General features: G+C 32.0%; 3 protein-coding genes across 7 annotated transcripts; 1 reads left to right on the forward strand and 2 right to left on the reverse strand.

Moving 5' to 3' along the window:
• The first annotated feature begins 353 nt into the window (after positions 1 to 353).
• Positions 354 to 3,231, forward strand: LOC131648986 (CDP-diacylglycerol--glycerol-3-phosphate 3-phosphatidyltransferase 2-like). The gene is made up of 7 exons (XM_058918727.1): positions 354 to 769; positions 850 to 947; positions 1,047 to 1,097; positions 1,236 to 1,349; positions 2,244 to 2,300; positions 2,393 to 2,478; positions 2,616 to 3,231. Exons 1-7 carry the CDS (start codon positions 427 to 429, stop codon positions 2,734 to 2,736), a joined length of 870 nt encoding a protein of 289 aa, XP_058774710.1. The 5' UTR covers positions 354 to 426; the 3' UTR covers positions 2,737 to 3,231.
• A 59-nt stretch (positions 3,232 to 3,290) lies between these two features.
• LOC131648985 (glutathione S-transferase L3-like) lies at positions 3,291 to 5,542 on the reverse strand. The gene is made up of 10 exons (XM_058918726.1): positions 5,237 to 5,542; positions 5,066 to 5,137; positions 4,902 to 4,962; positions 4,729 to 4,815; positions 4,529 to 4,627; positions 4,343 to 4,442; positions 4,169 to 4,245; positions 3,955 to 4,062; positions 3,774 to 3,854; positions 3,291 to 3,652 (listed from the first exon to the last, which is right to left on the reverse strand). The coding sequence occupies exons 1-10, from the start codon at positions 5,485 to 5,487 to the stop codon at positions 3,641 to 3,643; spliced, it is 948 nt and encodes a 315-aa protein (XP_058774709.1). The 5' UTR covers positions 5,488 to 5,542; the 3' UTR covers positions 3,291 to 3,640.
• A 4,252-nt stretch (positions 5,543 to 9,794) lies between these two features.
• LOC131648988 (probable protein phosphatase 2C 38) lies at positions 9,795 to 12,943 on the reverse strand. 5 transcript variants are annotated; one of them, XM_058918730.1, is made up of 6 exons: positions 12,723 to 12,941; positions 12,503 to 12,532; positions 11,950 to 12,299; positions 10,729 to 11,096; positions 10,312 to 10,548; positions 9,795 to 10,226 (listed from the first exon to the last, which is right to left on the reverse strand). In XM_058918730.1, exons 3-6 carry the CDS (start codon positions 12,269 to 12,271, stop codon positions 10,005 to 10,007), a joined length of 1,149 nt encoding a protein of 382 aa, XP_058774713.1. In that variant the 5' UTR covers positions 12,272 to 12,299; positions 12,503 to 12,532; positions 12,723 to 12,941; the 3' UTR covers positions 9,795 to 10,004. The 5 variants fall into 5 exon arrangements, with proteins under 5 accessions (XP_058774713.1, XP_058774712.1, XP_058774716.1 ...); XM_058918729.1 differs by having other exon boundaries at positions 12,364 to 12,532; XM_058918733.1 differs by having other exon boundaries at positions 10,729 to 11,084; positions 11,950 to 12,532; positions 12,723 to 12,943.
• Positions 12,944 to 13,380: the final 437 nt, after the last annotated feature.

The raw sequence follows: 13,380 nt of genomic DNA on the forward strand, positions 1-13,380 counted from the left end.
AATTTCAAAAAGTGTCATATTGGTCCCTTAATTCTTTAAAGTGTGTCATTTTAGTTCTTTTTGTCATATTAGCAACCAATTTTTGAGTTTTTTCGTCGCTAATGTGACAAAAAGGACTAAAATGACACCTTTTAAAGAGTTAAGGGACCAATGTAATACTTTTTAAAATTAAGGGACTAAAATGAAGCTCGAGGTTAACATAAGGACAAAAAAAATATATATTTTGTCTAAAAAAAACTAAGACTTAAAAGCGATTTTAAAAAAAAAAATCAAAAAATAAAAATAAGAAACTAAAAAACCGTATTTAAGCCCAACAGGTTTAGTTTTAAATTTTTCACAAATTTTGTTGGGAGAAAAAAAGTGATTTCAAGTGGGTGCCAAATTTCCATTTTCCTATAGTCTGATTATTGTTATTAGTGATCGACGATGTCGGCTCTTAAACTGAGCGCAACCGCTTCTATCTACGTCCGTTCACCCACAACCACCGCCACCGCCGCCGCAAAACCCCTCTTCCTCTCATTCTCAAACTCCATCACTTCCAGAAACTTCCACCAACACAAACGCTTCCGATACACCCCCTCCGCAACCAAATTCCCAATTTCCAACAAAACCCCCTCTTTCTCCGCCAATTTTGGGGTTTCCGGAAAAGCCCTAGTTTCAACCGTTCCACCACAACCAGAACCAGAACAACCGGAATCTTCCAAATTGCTCACTCTGCCCACCATTCTGACTCTCGGCCGTGTCGCCGCCGTGCCGCTTCTTGTTGCCAGTAAGTGTTTCCCCTATTCCGCTCAGTTCAACGCTTTTTCATTTTTCATTCATTTTTGTGTATAATTGTATTGTGTGTAGCTTTCTATATGGATGGTTGGCGAGGAACAGTGGCTACTACCACAATCTTCATTGCTGCATCAGTTACTGATTGGCTTGATGGTTATATTGCTCGCAAGGTTATTTTCAGTTCAATTCATTTCAAATACCATTTACTAACCCTACATTTTATTTTTTATCACTTTTTTCTTTTACTAAATTTGTTGTTTTCAATGTAGATGAATTTAAAATCTTCATTTGGTGCATTCTTAGATCCTGTAGCTGATAAGGTAATTTCTCCATTCTTTGACTTTTGATGCATTGCAATTGCTTGAACCTAAAGGCACGTGTTATTAAGGAATCGAAAAGTAGAAAATTTGTATTGAAATTGATAATGTTTAAACATGCATGTGTTCTACTCAATGCAGCTTATGGTTGCTGCCACATTGGTTTTATTATGTACTAGACCTTTGGAGGTTGGTTTGTTTGCACAAGCACCCTGGTTACTACCTATACCTGCGATTGCCATCATTGGTAGAGAGGTAATGAATACTTATCTGATTTCTAATGCACGCTTTTTTGATAAGCTCTTCTTTACATCTCCGGGAAGTTGGGAACCGTGTGAAGGTCATTCTTCACGTATCACTAAATTCACGCATCTTAATTATTTTGTATTATTACTTTTCTTTATCTCTGCCATTTTCATATTTTGTACTTTGATCATATGTTTTGTTTATAATTAAGAAAGATCTTGTGATTAACGATTTGAATAGAAGCATGGTCCTGGATAAAACATTATGTCGAAAATTGATCATGTAGCCGACCCCGCTTAGTGGGATAAGACTTGGTTGTTGTTGTTGTTGATGATGTTTTGTCTGTAATGTGTCTATGTGTACAAATCAATGAACTCTTATTGCACCAACTTACCATGATAGTGAAACTGGTGTTCGGTTTAACAGTCGAAGAATAAGAATTACTAAAGATGTTATTTTTCACACTATTAAATGAACTGGGCCAAAGTAAAGGTGGGTTAGGTAATCAGTTTTCTTGTGTGGGATATGAGAATTCATATTTTCCTTGTTTGGATCTCAAATAGTTGTTTTTCAAGCATTTGATGATCTATTGTTTTAATCTACGGTGCTCTGGGAGTGAAATCTGCGATAGATTAATTAGGAATGACATTTTGTTTGCATCTTGTGTATATACCTGTAATTGTATTTTGCTTTGGCATGTCTATTATGCTTAACTAGTAGATAATAATTATCCAAAAGCTTAATTGTTTGACTCACTGAGATCCATATTTATATGGTAAATTACCCATACTCATGTATTTTCCTTATGCTTTTGAGACATCATACTTTGTTCTGATATATTCATTTTGCATTAGTGACCAAATCAGATACCTTATAATATTTTTCCCATGACTTGTCATATAGATTACCATGTCTGCTGTCAGGGAATGGGCCGCTTCCCAGGATAGTAAGCTTTTAGAGGTCTGTTTCATCATCTGTAGACTTGAAATTGAATAAATTAGATGGTATTAGCACAAAGCTATGAGCTTACATCATGAAACTTGGTATATTAGGCTGTTGCTGTAAATAACTTGGGGAAGTGGAAAACAGCCACGCAGATGACTGCGTTAGCCATCCTCCTCGCCACCCGGGACTCAAGGTATAAGCTTACTTTGTATTTTGAGGATACTCTAACTATTAATTAGTTTAGCGATTCTATGAAAAGAAATTTATGTGAAAAACTCATTCCCTAAATGAGCATGAGCTTATAGGATTTTCTGTTTTTTTTTTTTTCAGTCATGGAGAAACTGCTTTTGTAGTGGGGTCTGGTGTTGCTTTGCTTTATACTTCAGCAGGGCTTGCTTTATGGTCATTGGTTGTATATATGAGGAAAATTTGGAAAGTGTTGTTGAGGTAGCATGCTTGACGCTCCATATATTTCACATATATATCCAATTTTTGCGGCTCCAATTCTCCTTTAGGTTACCATACTACCGACGTCACGAAAGGGAGCTGCATTTTTGGTGGCATGTAAATGTAATATTTATTCTGCACAACGTCTAACTAGATGGCGGCACCATTTCTCCTATTCCTGAAAATCATCCGCTCACATTTTTTGTCTTGTCATTCTAAGTCATAAAATGAAAGAAAGAAAGAAAGGAAGAAGGCAACTAGATTTTGGAGTTTCTGAAACTTGCCACCTGAGAAAAATTCTAAACAGGATTTATTATACGACCCTAGTTTACTTTTCAGTTACCTTTCTTCTGTTATTTTTTTTATTCATTATGTACAAGTATAACCACAACACCAGTTAAATTTCAATGTATACTTATGGTTAGTATGTATGTCTGTTTTACATGCGCTCTTGCAGCTACAGTATGCATAGAGCAGTGTTGTTCGAATGAGTAGATAAGTTTTATTTGAACAAACTATAATTCGAAAACTTTCTGATATCAAGCATACTAGATAATGTGGAAATAAGGAAGTTGTACTTGTTTCTTTTCATTTAGGTTATGTTTGGATAATTAGTTTGACTTAGTATTTACAACATAAAACGCGTGTGAACTATTTCTCACAAGCGTGAATGATAGTAGATAAACTCAAATAAGTAATCCAAATAGACCTTCATTTATTCAGGGAAATGCCTCGGGAAAGTAACCCGGTATATAAATCCGGGTTCATTATGTGGCATTTTTTGGATGACATAATAAGTCAAAATCTCTAGTGATGGGCACTTGGAGCATGATTCATAGTGCATTTGACACTGGTTTTCTGATCAATCTTGGTACTCTTGACTCACTCTGTGATGCCAAACATTGGATTCATGGATTGGCCTGCAGATAAGAATGGATCAAGGATCACAGATTCATAGCAGCAATTATAAGTGGCATTGTGAATTCAAACAATGTACTCCATTTAGTTAAGTAAAGTAAGTAGAGTTCAGCCTTATGATACCTCGAAGCGCTTCCTGTAGCTTTCAATAAGCTCCTTGGGATCAGAACGAGTTATTTTGTAGCCTTCAATGTTGTTTATCCCCTGTAGCACAATTTTTATTCTTTATTTCACATTCTTATGAGGAGTCCATCAAATATTTTACATCATGCATAAATAAATAAGATTTTACTGTATGATCTACCTCAATCCATGCTGCCAGTTTAGGCCTGCCCAATGTAATGTCATAGTTTTTCACATCCATTAGAAAAGGTTGAAATCTTTCCATAAAAGGTGCATATGCTATATCCACCTGAAATATTAGAAACTCTTGACAATTTCAATTCAATCTGAAAATACACCAGCAATGTACAATATGCATTTCCATTGCTACAAATCAAGCAGGTAAGTATACTCACCAAACTGAATTGACCAAGGAAGAAAGGTCCATTATCATACTTGGAGAGAACATTCTCAATGTGATCAAAAGCAGTGCCTAATGAAGCAAGCAACATCAAATTCAAATTTTCACATTCATTTTACTATTTCTCTATTTATATGTCAACATTGAAGAAAGAAAGTGTCAATTTTACCAGCCTCAGTTACATCTCCTTTAAAAGAAGAAACAACTGTCTTGTAAAAGGTATCTGTGTAAGATAGAATTTCTTCAGCAAATTCCTTATCAGGAGAATCCTATTTATCAGAGAAAGTAAACCTTTTTAGTTTACATTTTGAACCTCAAATAAACATCAAAAGTGAAGATAAAAAATGTATCTTACATTAGGAAATAGGGAGGGTCCTTCAAAGCGAGTATCAATATATTTAATCAGATCAAGACTCTCTCCTCTAACTTCATTGTTGTGTTCAAGAGATGGAACCTAAACTTGAAAATACATAAAAAAAAACACTATTTAGAATATGGTTATATTTGATTTTTCACAAGAAATATATAAGAAAGAAGGATAAATATTGTATGGACCTTGTTTGGTGGGTAGAGTTTGTCCTTATACCAAGAAGGTCTGTCTTGTAAATCAATGGGAACTAACTGTATCTTGTCCTGCAATCCCTGCTTCCAAAATATAAAAATCTTGTCAACATTGACACTGACACACTTTTTCCAGAAGAGTCGGTGCTACATATAGGAGAATTAACCTTAGTGTTACGGGTGATCCATACACGCTGTGCATAGGGACATTTGTAGGAGATATACAATCTTGAGTTCAATCATAGCCACAAGAATTAATTAATGGTTCAAAACACGACATTAATTTGATTTGTATATGTTTGATAGGTGAAAAAGAAGATAAGAAAGAAACCTGGTAGTTCCATCAAATAAGGAAGGTGGAGGTGAAGTTGAAGTAAGTGGTGGTGGAAGATCTTGTTGAACCCTAACCAGTAACCATAATAAACATATAAAACAAAGATAACAATAACAAGAACAAAACAAGTTTGGTTAGGAACAAACAAGTATATGAAAAAACATTTACCATTCAGTTGTTGTCATGGCTATTGTTGTTGGCAATTTTGTAACAGAATTAAACCGTCGTCGTCGAAGGTGGAGCTTATTAATACGTGGATGGTTATGGAAATGGATGAAAGTTGATGTGGAAATGAAAGGAAGAGAAAAAGAAGAAGGAACAAGAAAGTGTGGCCTTGTTGAAACTGAGAAAATGCTTTTATTATTTGTTGGCAAAGATGATGATATAGTCATGATTCCTATATGATGATGAATGTTCATCACTCTCTTCCTTACTCTATTTCACTATTTCAGGTTTCACACTCTCTTTTATGTTCACATCCTTTTTTTATAAACGTGTGGCCATGACACTGTCTCTAGATTTCTATTTTTACTTTTTTTACATTGTGAGATATTTCCGAAATAAAGCTACCTAAGAGATTTCGAAAATGTACTTAAGGTCTGGCAGAAAAAAAAACAGTTTTAACACCTTTTTTCTATTTTTGCATATGTTAGATATGGTGCATTCATTGTCGCCGATGACTCACAAGTTCCGGAAGGGATGGACGTCGATAAAGAGGCGGTTAATGATGTTAAATCGAAGATTGTTGCGTTGAATGTTCGGCAAAAATTTACGAATGATACGAGCTTCGCTTTTCGGGAACAATTGCCTGATTGGGTTCGAAGTCCCGCAACTAAATCACAGAAGAGAACAGTAATATAAAAGAAAATAAATAATTTTGAAATATTAAAATAAAACTGAGGATATTATAGTAATTATAATAAGTTTTAAAATATCAATGTTCAGATTATCTCCCCTCCCCTCCAAATCCCCCCGATTTGGGGGGACGCAAAAAATGTGTTTTGGAGGGGTTTTGCTCCCCTCCCCTTCCCTCATAAAATTTGAACCAAACACATTTAATTAGAAATATTCCCTCCCCTCCCTTCCCCTCCATCTACCTCGAACCAAACACACCCTTAGGGTTTTGGCTACGGGGATTTGGGTTTTATAGGAAAATTTTTTACTTTTTATTTTAGGTTGCCGGGATTTGGTACGCCGTATTTAATTTTGTTGTATGTTAGTTGCTAATTTTCTAATAAACTAGTAACAAACCCTTGGTTTGTATCGTATGGGTTCAGCTACGACACGCACATTTATTTGATAAATGTATATTTTTTAATAAAAAATATTTGATTACTTATGAAAAAAATAATAATTAAAGGTATAATTAATAAAAATTATTTTGATCAATAATTTTATATCCCGTTTATAATTAATATTTTGATCAATAACTTCATGTCCCGTTAATAATCAAAATATTAAGAATGTAAAAAAAATAAAATTATTTAACCAAAGAATTTATTGAAAAACATATTTTAATTTATTTATGAATTAAAAAATAAAATTAATTGAATTAAAAAAACTTGATATATATTACAATTTATTCATTAATTTAAAAATAACACTTTCCATTAATAATATACTCCCTGTCTCAAAATAATTGTCCATTTAAATTAATTTATAAGAAAAATATTTTTTTCTATTTGAATAAGTAATACACTTTTTCTTTTATATATATATATATATATATATATATATATATATATATATATATATATATATATATATATATATATATATATATATATATATATATATATATATATATATATATGACGACTCAAGTGAGAATAATTGGTTATTATAAAAAATGAGAATAATTAATCATGGCTATTAAATTTTGTTTTAGTATAATTAATGGATTAGATTGAAATTTTATTCTATTATCCTCTTTAATAGTCATCACCAAATTCAGTTCACATTATATTTTAAGAAACAAAATATTTGATACTTTTTTAAAATTACAATAACCAATTACAAATAATTTATATATATCATATTTGTAATTTAATTAATAAAAATTACATATTAAGGTCTGTAATTTATATATATCCCTGTCTCTTCTGTGATTTGGATTTGACGTTGTCATTTTAAGGTCTGACCATGGAACTAATAGGCGCAAAGCTTTTGTCGTATTGAATTGCGAAAGGGGTGGAAAGTATGTGCCAACCAACCGTGTGTTAAATCACGACGACACGGGATCGAGAAAGTATGGTTGTCCGTTTAAGTAGCACGTGACGCGAAACATTGATGATTTGTGGCGTTTTACCGTCATTTGTAGAATTCACAATCACGCATTGGAAAGCAAGAATTGTATCTCAGTGGTCAGAAATTGGGGTGCAACACTTCCGAAACACCATTTTTTCTGGAAAATAACTTTATTTCAGAAATATATCTCTAAAGTCAATTTTTTTCAAAAAAAAAAAAGGTGTTTCGGAAGTGAATCTCTGAAACTAATTAATATGTAATTTTTATTAATTAAATTACAAATATGATATATATAAATTATTTGTAATTGGTTATTGTAATTTTAAAAAAGTATCAAATATTTTGTTTCTTAAAATATAATGTGAACTGAATTTGGTGATGACTATTAAAGAGGATAATAGAATAAAATTTCAATCTAATCCATTAATTATACTAAAACAAAATTTAATAGCCATGATTAATTATTCTCATTTTTTATAATAACCAATTATTCTCACTTGAGTCGTCATATATATATATATATATATATATATATATATATATATATATATATATATATATATATATATATATATATATATATATATATATATATATATATATATATATATATATATATATATATATATATATATATATATATATATATATATATATATATATATATATATATATATAAAAGAAAAAGTGTATTACTTATTCAAATAGAAAAAAATATTTTTCTTATAAATTAATTTAAATGGACAATTATTTTGAGACAGGGAGTATATTATTAATGGAAAGTGTTATTTTTAAATTAATGAATAAATTGTAATATATATCAAGTTTTTTTAATTCAATTATTTTTTAATTCATAAATAAATTAAAATATGTTTTTCAATAAATTCTTTGGTTAAATAATTTTATTTTTTTTACATTCTTAATATTTTGATTATTAACGGGACATGAAGTTATTGATCAAAATATTAATTATAAACGAGATATAAAATTATTGATCAAAATAATTTTTATTAATTATACCTTTAATTATTATTTTTTTCATAAGTAATCAAATATTTTTTATTAAAAAATATACATTTATCAAATAAATGTGCGTCTCGTAGCTGAACCCATACGATACAAACCAAGGGTTTGTTACTAGTTTATTAGAAAATCAGCAACTAACATACAACAAAATTAAATACGGCGTACCAAATCCCGGCAACCTAAAATAAAAAGTAAAAAATTTTCCTATAAAACCCAAATCCCCGTAGCCAAAACCCTAAGGGTGTGTTTGGTTCGAGGTAGATGGAGGGGAGGGGAGGGGAGGGGAGGGGAGGGAATATTTCTAATTAAATGTGTTTGGTTCAAATTTTATGAGGGAAGGGGAGGGGAGCAAAACCCCTCCAAAACACATTTTTTGCGTCCCCCCAAATCGGGGGGATTTGGAGGGGAGGGGAGATAATCTGAACATTGATATTTTAAAACTTATTATAATTACTATAATATCCTTAGTTTTATTTTAATATTTCAAAATTATTTATTTTCTTTTATATTACTGTTCTCTTCTGTGATTTTTTCCGATTGCTTCTGTCATTTTAAATAGGGTTTCTTTTTTATTTTTTTCTTATTATTTTAACAAAAATTCACTATATAATTTATTTTTATTTTAATCTAAAATAAAATAATTATGTATTAAATATTTTCATGTTATTTTATATTTATAAGTTAATTGAACCGCTAATTTTACCAAACAGTTTAATAAGCTTATCAACTATCAATCTCAATCATCTTCTATAAACTATCTATAAATTATAAATTATTCGTCATCGACTATAAACTATAAGCTAACTTATCGGTCAACCACTATATTTATCAAACAAACCCTAAATGCCTTTTAATTTATTAATTAATTAAACTCCTAATTTTACCAACACTTTAATTAACTTATATAAATTATAAGTCATCAATTATCAACTATAAGATATAATCTATAAGCTAACTTAGCCAACCGCTACTTTTAGCAAAGAATAACTTAACTTGATATTTTCATTTCAACAAGTTCAGGTTAGCAAAGTTACTAATCTTGTTTCACAAGTAAGATTATAAAATTGAAATAATTTTAGCCCATTCTCTTAGAACAATATTATCTGTCAAAATTGCAAAGAAAACAGTTTTATAATAAAATTTCTTACTGCAAAAATAAATAAATGAAAGCAGTGTAAAAGATGATTCTACCATTTTCTATCATAATCACAAGATTGATAAGGGGAATTGAAATACTAATGCAATAGTTTTTTGTAACTCATGAAAAGTCTTACTTCCTTCACAAGTCTCATTGAAATGTCTTAATATTATAATAAAGAACAACCGTGATGTAAGTACTAAATTTCTCATATAAAACTTGGGAAAAACATCATGTATCTGTTCTTCTGTGAGGCCCAGTCTAAAGAGTAATAATAATAATATTTTCTATGGAATTAATAATGAATGGTAAAAAGAATCCAAACACTGCATAAAATGCTTGATGGAAAAGGAAAATAAAGAAAATAAGCCAAAGAGAGAAAGGGAGAGGGAATTTGTTCTTGAAAGTTAAAGCTATTATCCCAGCCTTGGGACTATGAGAAGAGAAAAATTTACATTTGAAATACAAATATAAGAGATGGTGAGGAACTTCAATTGATATATATTGTGTAGAAAAACTCTCAATCTAGCCATTTACAATACCAGTACCAAAATCACCACCACCTCCTTTAACTGAAACGGTGGGAGCTCGCGAGTTATGCGAATCAAGATACACAACTATCACCGTGATGTCATCATGGAAATGTCTCCGTACACCACGGTCAATCTTTTTCAAGTCTGAGTATCTCATTTCTCTTTTCTTTGCAGCTTCACAAAGCGCCGATTTGATAAGTTTCTTCGCCACTCCCTGTATAATACACAACATTGAATATAGCAGATTAGAAGAGACTTTTCGGAGAACTGGAAAAAAAATCTACTGAATTAGAACGTACATTGCGTGCACCGCTTTGGACAATGTCAACTGCTTCTTGATTGCTCATGTGCTCCCATAATCCATCTGATGCAAATATAAGAAATTGATCACTAGGTTCTAGTTTCTGTACTTGTATTGTTGGTTCAGCTTTAAGGATTGGCGTTTCAAAGGGTTCCGAGAGCCGGAATTTTGACAACAGTGGTGCTTGGTTAAACTCTTTCTTCTTTAGATAAGCGTCGCCAATGGATCTTGAAATCTACAATATCAATAAACAGTTTGGTCGATACAACTCTATGATTTTCAGAAGACATCCATGAACACAGACCTCAAACATGTGTATAGACTTAGACTAACGAATCATAATTTTCCGAATACACTAACACAGGCATTCAATGTGAGCATATATGTCTCTTTACATAAGAGAAAATATCGTTACCTGAATGAGACCCTTCACGCGCCAGACCGTGTGTTTCATCATTACGATCTGTGGATCATCGGGATGTAATGAGCGTAGCTCTTCTCTGACAGATTCCAGGCTAGCATTATGCTCATAAGATAGTTGAACTGCTTTAATCTCTTTTGTAGCCTCATCGAATCTACCTAACACTGCTCGAGAATCTCCTGCATTTGCAGTATAGAGCTCCCCGTTATATATTACGCCTACCAAACAGCAAGCTCCAACGGACGCTATCTGTGGCTTGAGTTGCCACTGCTTCTTCACCAGAGCGAGAAATTCTTCTTCCGTTGCCAAAAATGCTTTTGTGATAACATCAGCCGACATTCCCTGATTTTCTGCAGTGAACTCTGCATTTAGATCAGCAAGAATTCACAAATCATATCAACCAGGTAAAGGAATAAAAAATAATCTGAAATTTATCAATCCTTTACGCCACTTTACTCGGACTTCATTTTGAGCAAGTTTAATAGATAAAAAGAGTTCTGTAAAGTCTTAGTCTATTGGCTTCGACAAGCAAGCAAATGCTACTTAGTGACAGGTTTAACGCAAGTCAGTGTTTTCAAATATCGGCCATGGCAGCATTATGGTGATTTTTCGACTACCCGCATTGCCAAAATTTTAAGAGGTGGCGGCACCATGGATTATATGGTGTCTTAAAATGGCTGATTTTTGGCTTTCCGTCACCAACAATTGATAACAATGAAACAAATTGTATAACCAATGATCAAATTATTTGATAAAAAAATCAGTTCATCACCGTTGAAATCAGTGTTGTCGATGACGGAGAGCCAAAATCCCGCCATACTGGCCGCTTTACCGGCACTATTATAGCAGATTATGGCGAAAAAACACGCAATATCGGCCAATATTAACCATTGCGGCCGAGCCCAAAAACTGCCATATATATCCGCCATAGCGACAATGGCGCCGCTATTTGATAACACTGGTTGAAATTAGTTACCATCCATCTTCCATTTGATGCCAAAAACAATCATACATTGAAACAAATTGTGCTTTTAGAAACATGTGGACAAAAGAGGACAAAACCCCTCTATAGCTAAAGATCACAGTCATACCGCAAAATAATAAGAAAGCAGAGGAAAAAATGGCAAAGATGAGATATTAACTTTTTCCAATTAAGAATATCTATCTATTAAAGCAAAATTATGTTGCAAGGAGAAGACGGGAAGAAAAACGTACTCTTGATATATTTAAATAGGCGATCATTGACAAACCGAGCAGTTTCCGGACCTCCATGGCCATCATAAACACCAACAAAAGTACCATGAGGACTTCCTTCAGTTAAGCTCATGGGTCCTGATTCAACCTGGCTATGATCCTCCAACAAATTGTTTGCTTGAACAACCGCCATTGAGAATTCACCGCTTGCATGTCTTCCAGAATCTTTATACCACAACAAACCATCGGAACGTCCACTCCCATCGCCATACCTACTAGAATCGCCCTCACTAGATGGCCTCCAACAAGGTGACACGATACGCCTAATTGTAGCCGATACCATGCCTTACATAACCTCACCCACACCACAACTGAGCAACAAATATATCATCAAATAAAAGTCAATTACAATATTACAATACAAAAAAAAATTACCTAGTTTTTTTTTTTCTATCTTATATCTACACCATCTACGTTACTGATCCCAAGTCACTATCAAAAGCTCCAGAAATCAAATGCCTACTAATCAATACTGACACCATAATAACATGTAAAAGTGGAAACCATCAAACACCTTGTTGTTATTTCCAACAATGTCCAAAACCTGCACAAGGTTTCAGATCAAAATCAATACAAATACACCCCATCATAATCAATTCAAGAATGAGGGTTTCATTCACTTTCACAAATCAACAAACAGGTGGCATGCATCAACATTTATCAACAAAAACATGTAAAAACAAAAACAACCCATGTATTGTAGATTGAAAAAGATTGATTTTTTTCCATAGTACCTTAGATAGAAGATATGATGGGAATTGATTTTAAGGTTTGGACATGAAAAGGAGTTGAGAAAGATGAAAACTTGATTTGTAGATTTGAAAGGGTATGTGGTATATGGTTTTTTTTTTCTTTTTCTCTTTCCTAATTGTTTGTCATAAAAAGGAATTAAACACAAGAAAAACAAAAAAAATTGACTCGGTTTGGTTTGGTGGTAGGGGAATTTTCCAAGGGCTTTTGGATTTTGAGGTTGATTTGTTTTTGTTTTTCTATTTTTTTAATGTTTTGGTGGGGTTTTGACTTTGACCTCTAACTAACCAATTTTTAAGGCTATTTTTTCTCCTCTTTCTATTCTTTTCTTGAATTAGTAATATTTGATAATTGAAAATTGAAAATTTCTATTATTCATACAAATGTAACTAACCTTTTCTTCTTTTATTTTGAGTTTCTATTTTTGAGAATAGGTTGGACCATATATCACTTCATGAGATTGTGTTTATTGAGTCATAATCTTCTTGTGTTTATGTCAATTGACTCATGACTTTTTGTTTTTTTAAGGTATAAATTGACCTATGAATTTATTATGGTAATTATTAATGTTTGTTTTTTTATACTTTATTTGGTTGATAAGATGGAAAAAAGAAAAAAAGGAAAAAGAAAATAAAGTAAAAT

Source organism: Vicia villosa, linkage group LG2 (genome assembly GCF_029867415.1).
Source record: "Vicia villosa cultivar HV-30 ecotype Madison, WI linkage group LG2, Vvil1.0, whole genome shotgun sequence".
In the NCBI taxonomy this organism is placed as follows: Eukaryota; Viridiplantae; Streptophyta; class Magnoliopsida; order Fabales; family Fabaceae; genus Vicia; species Vicia villosa.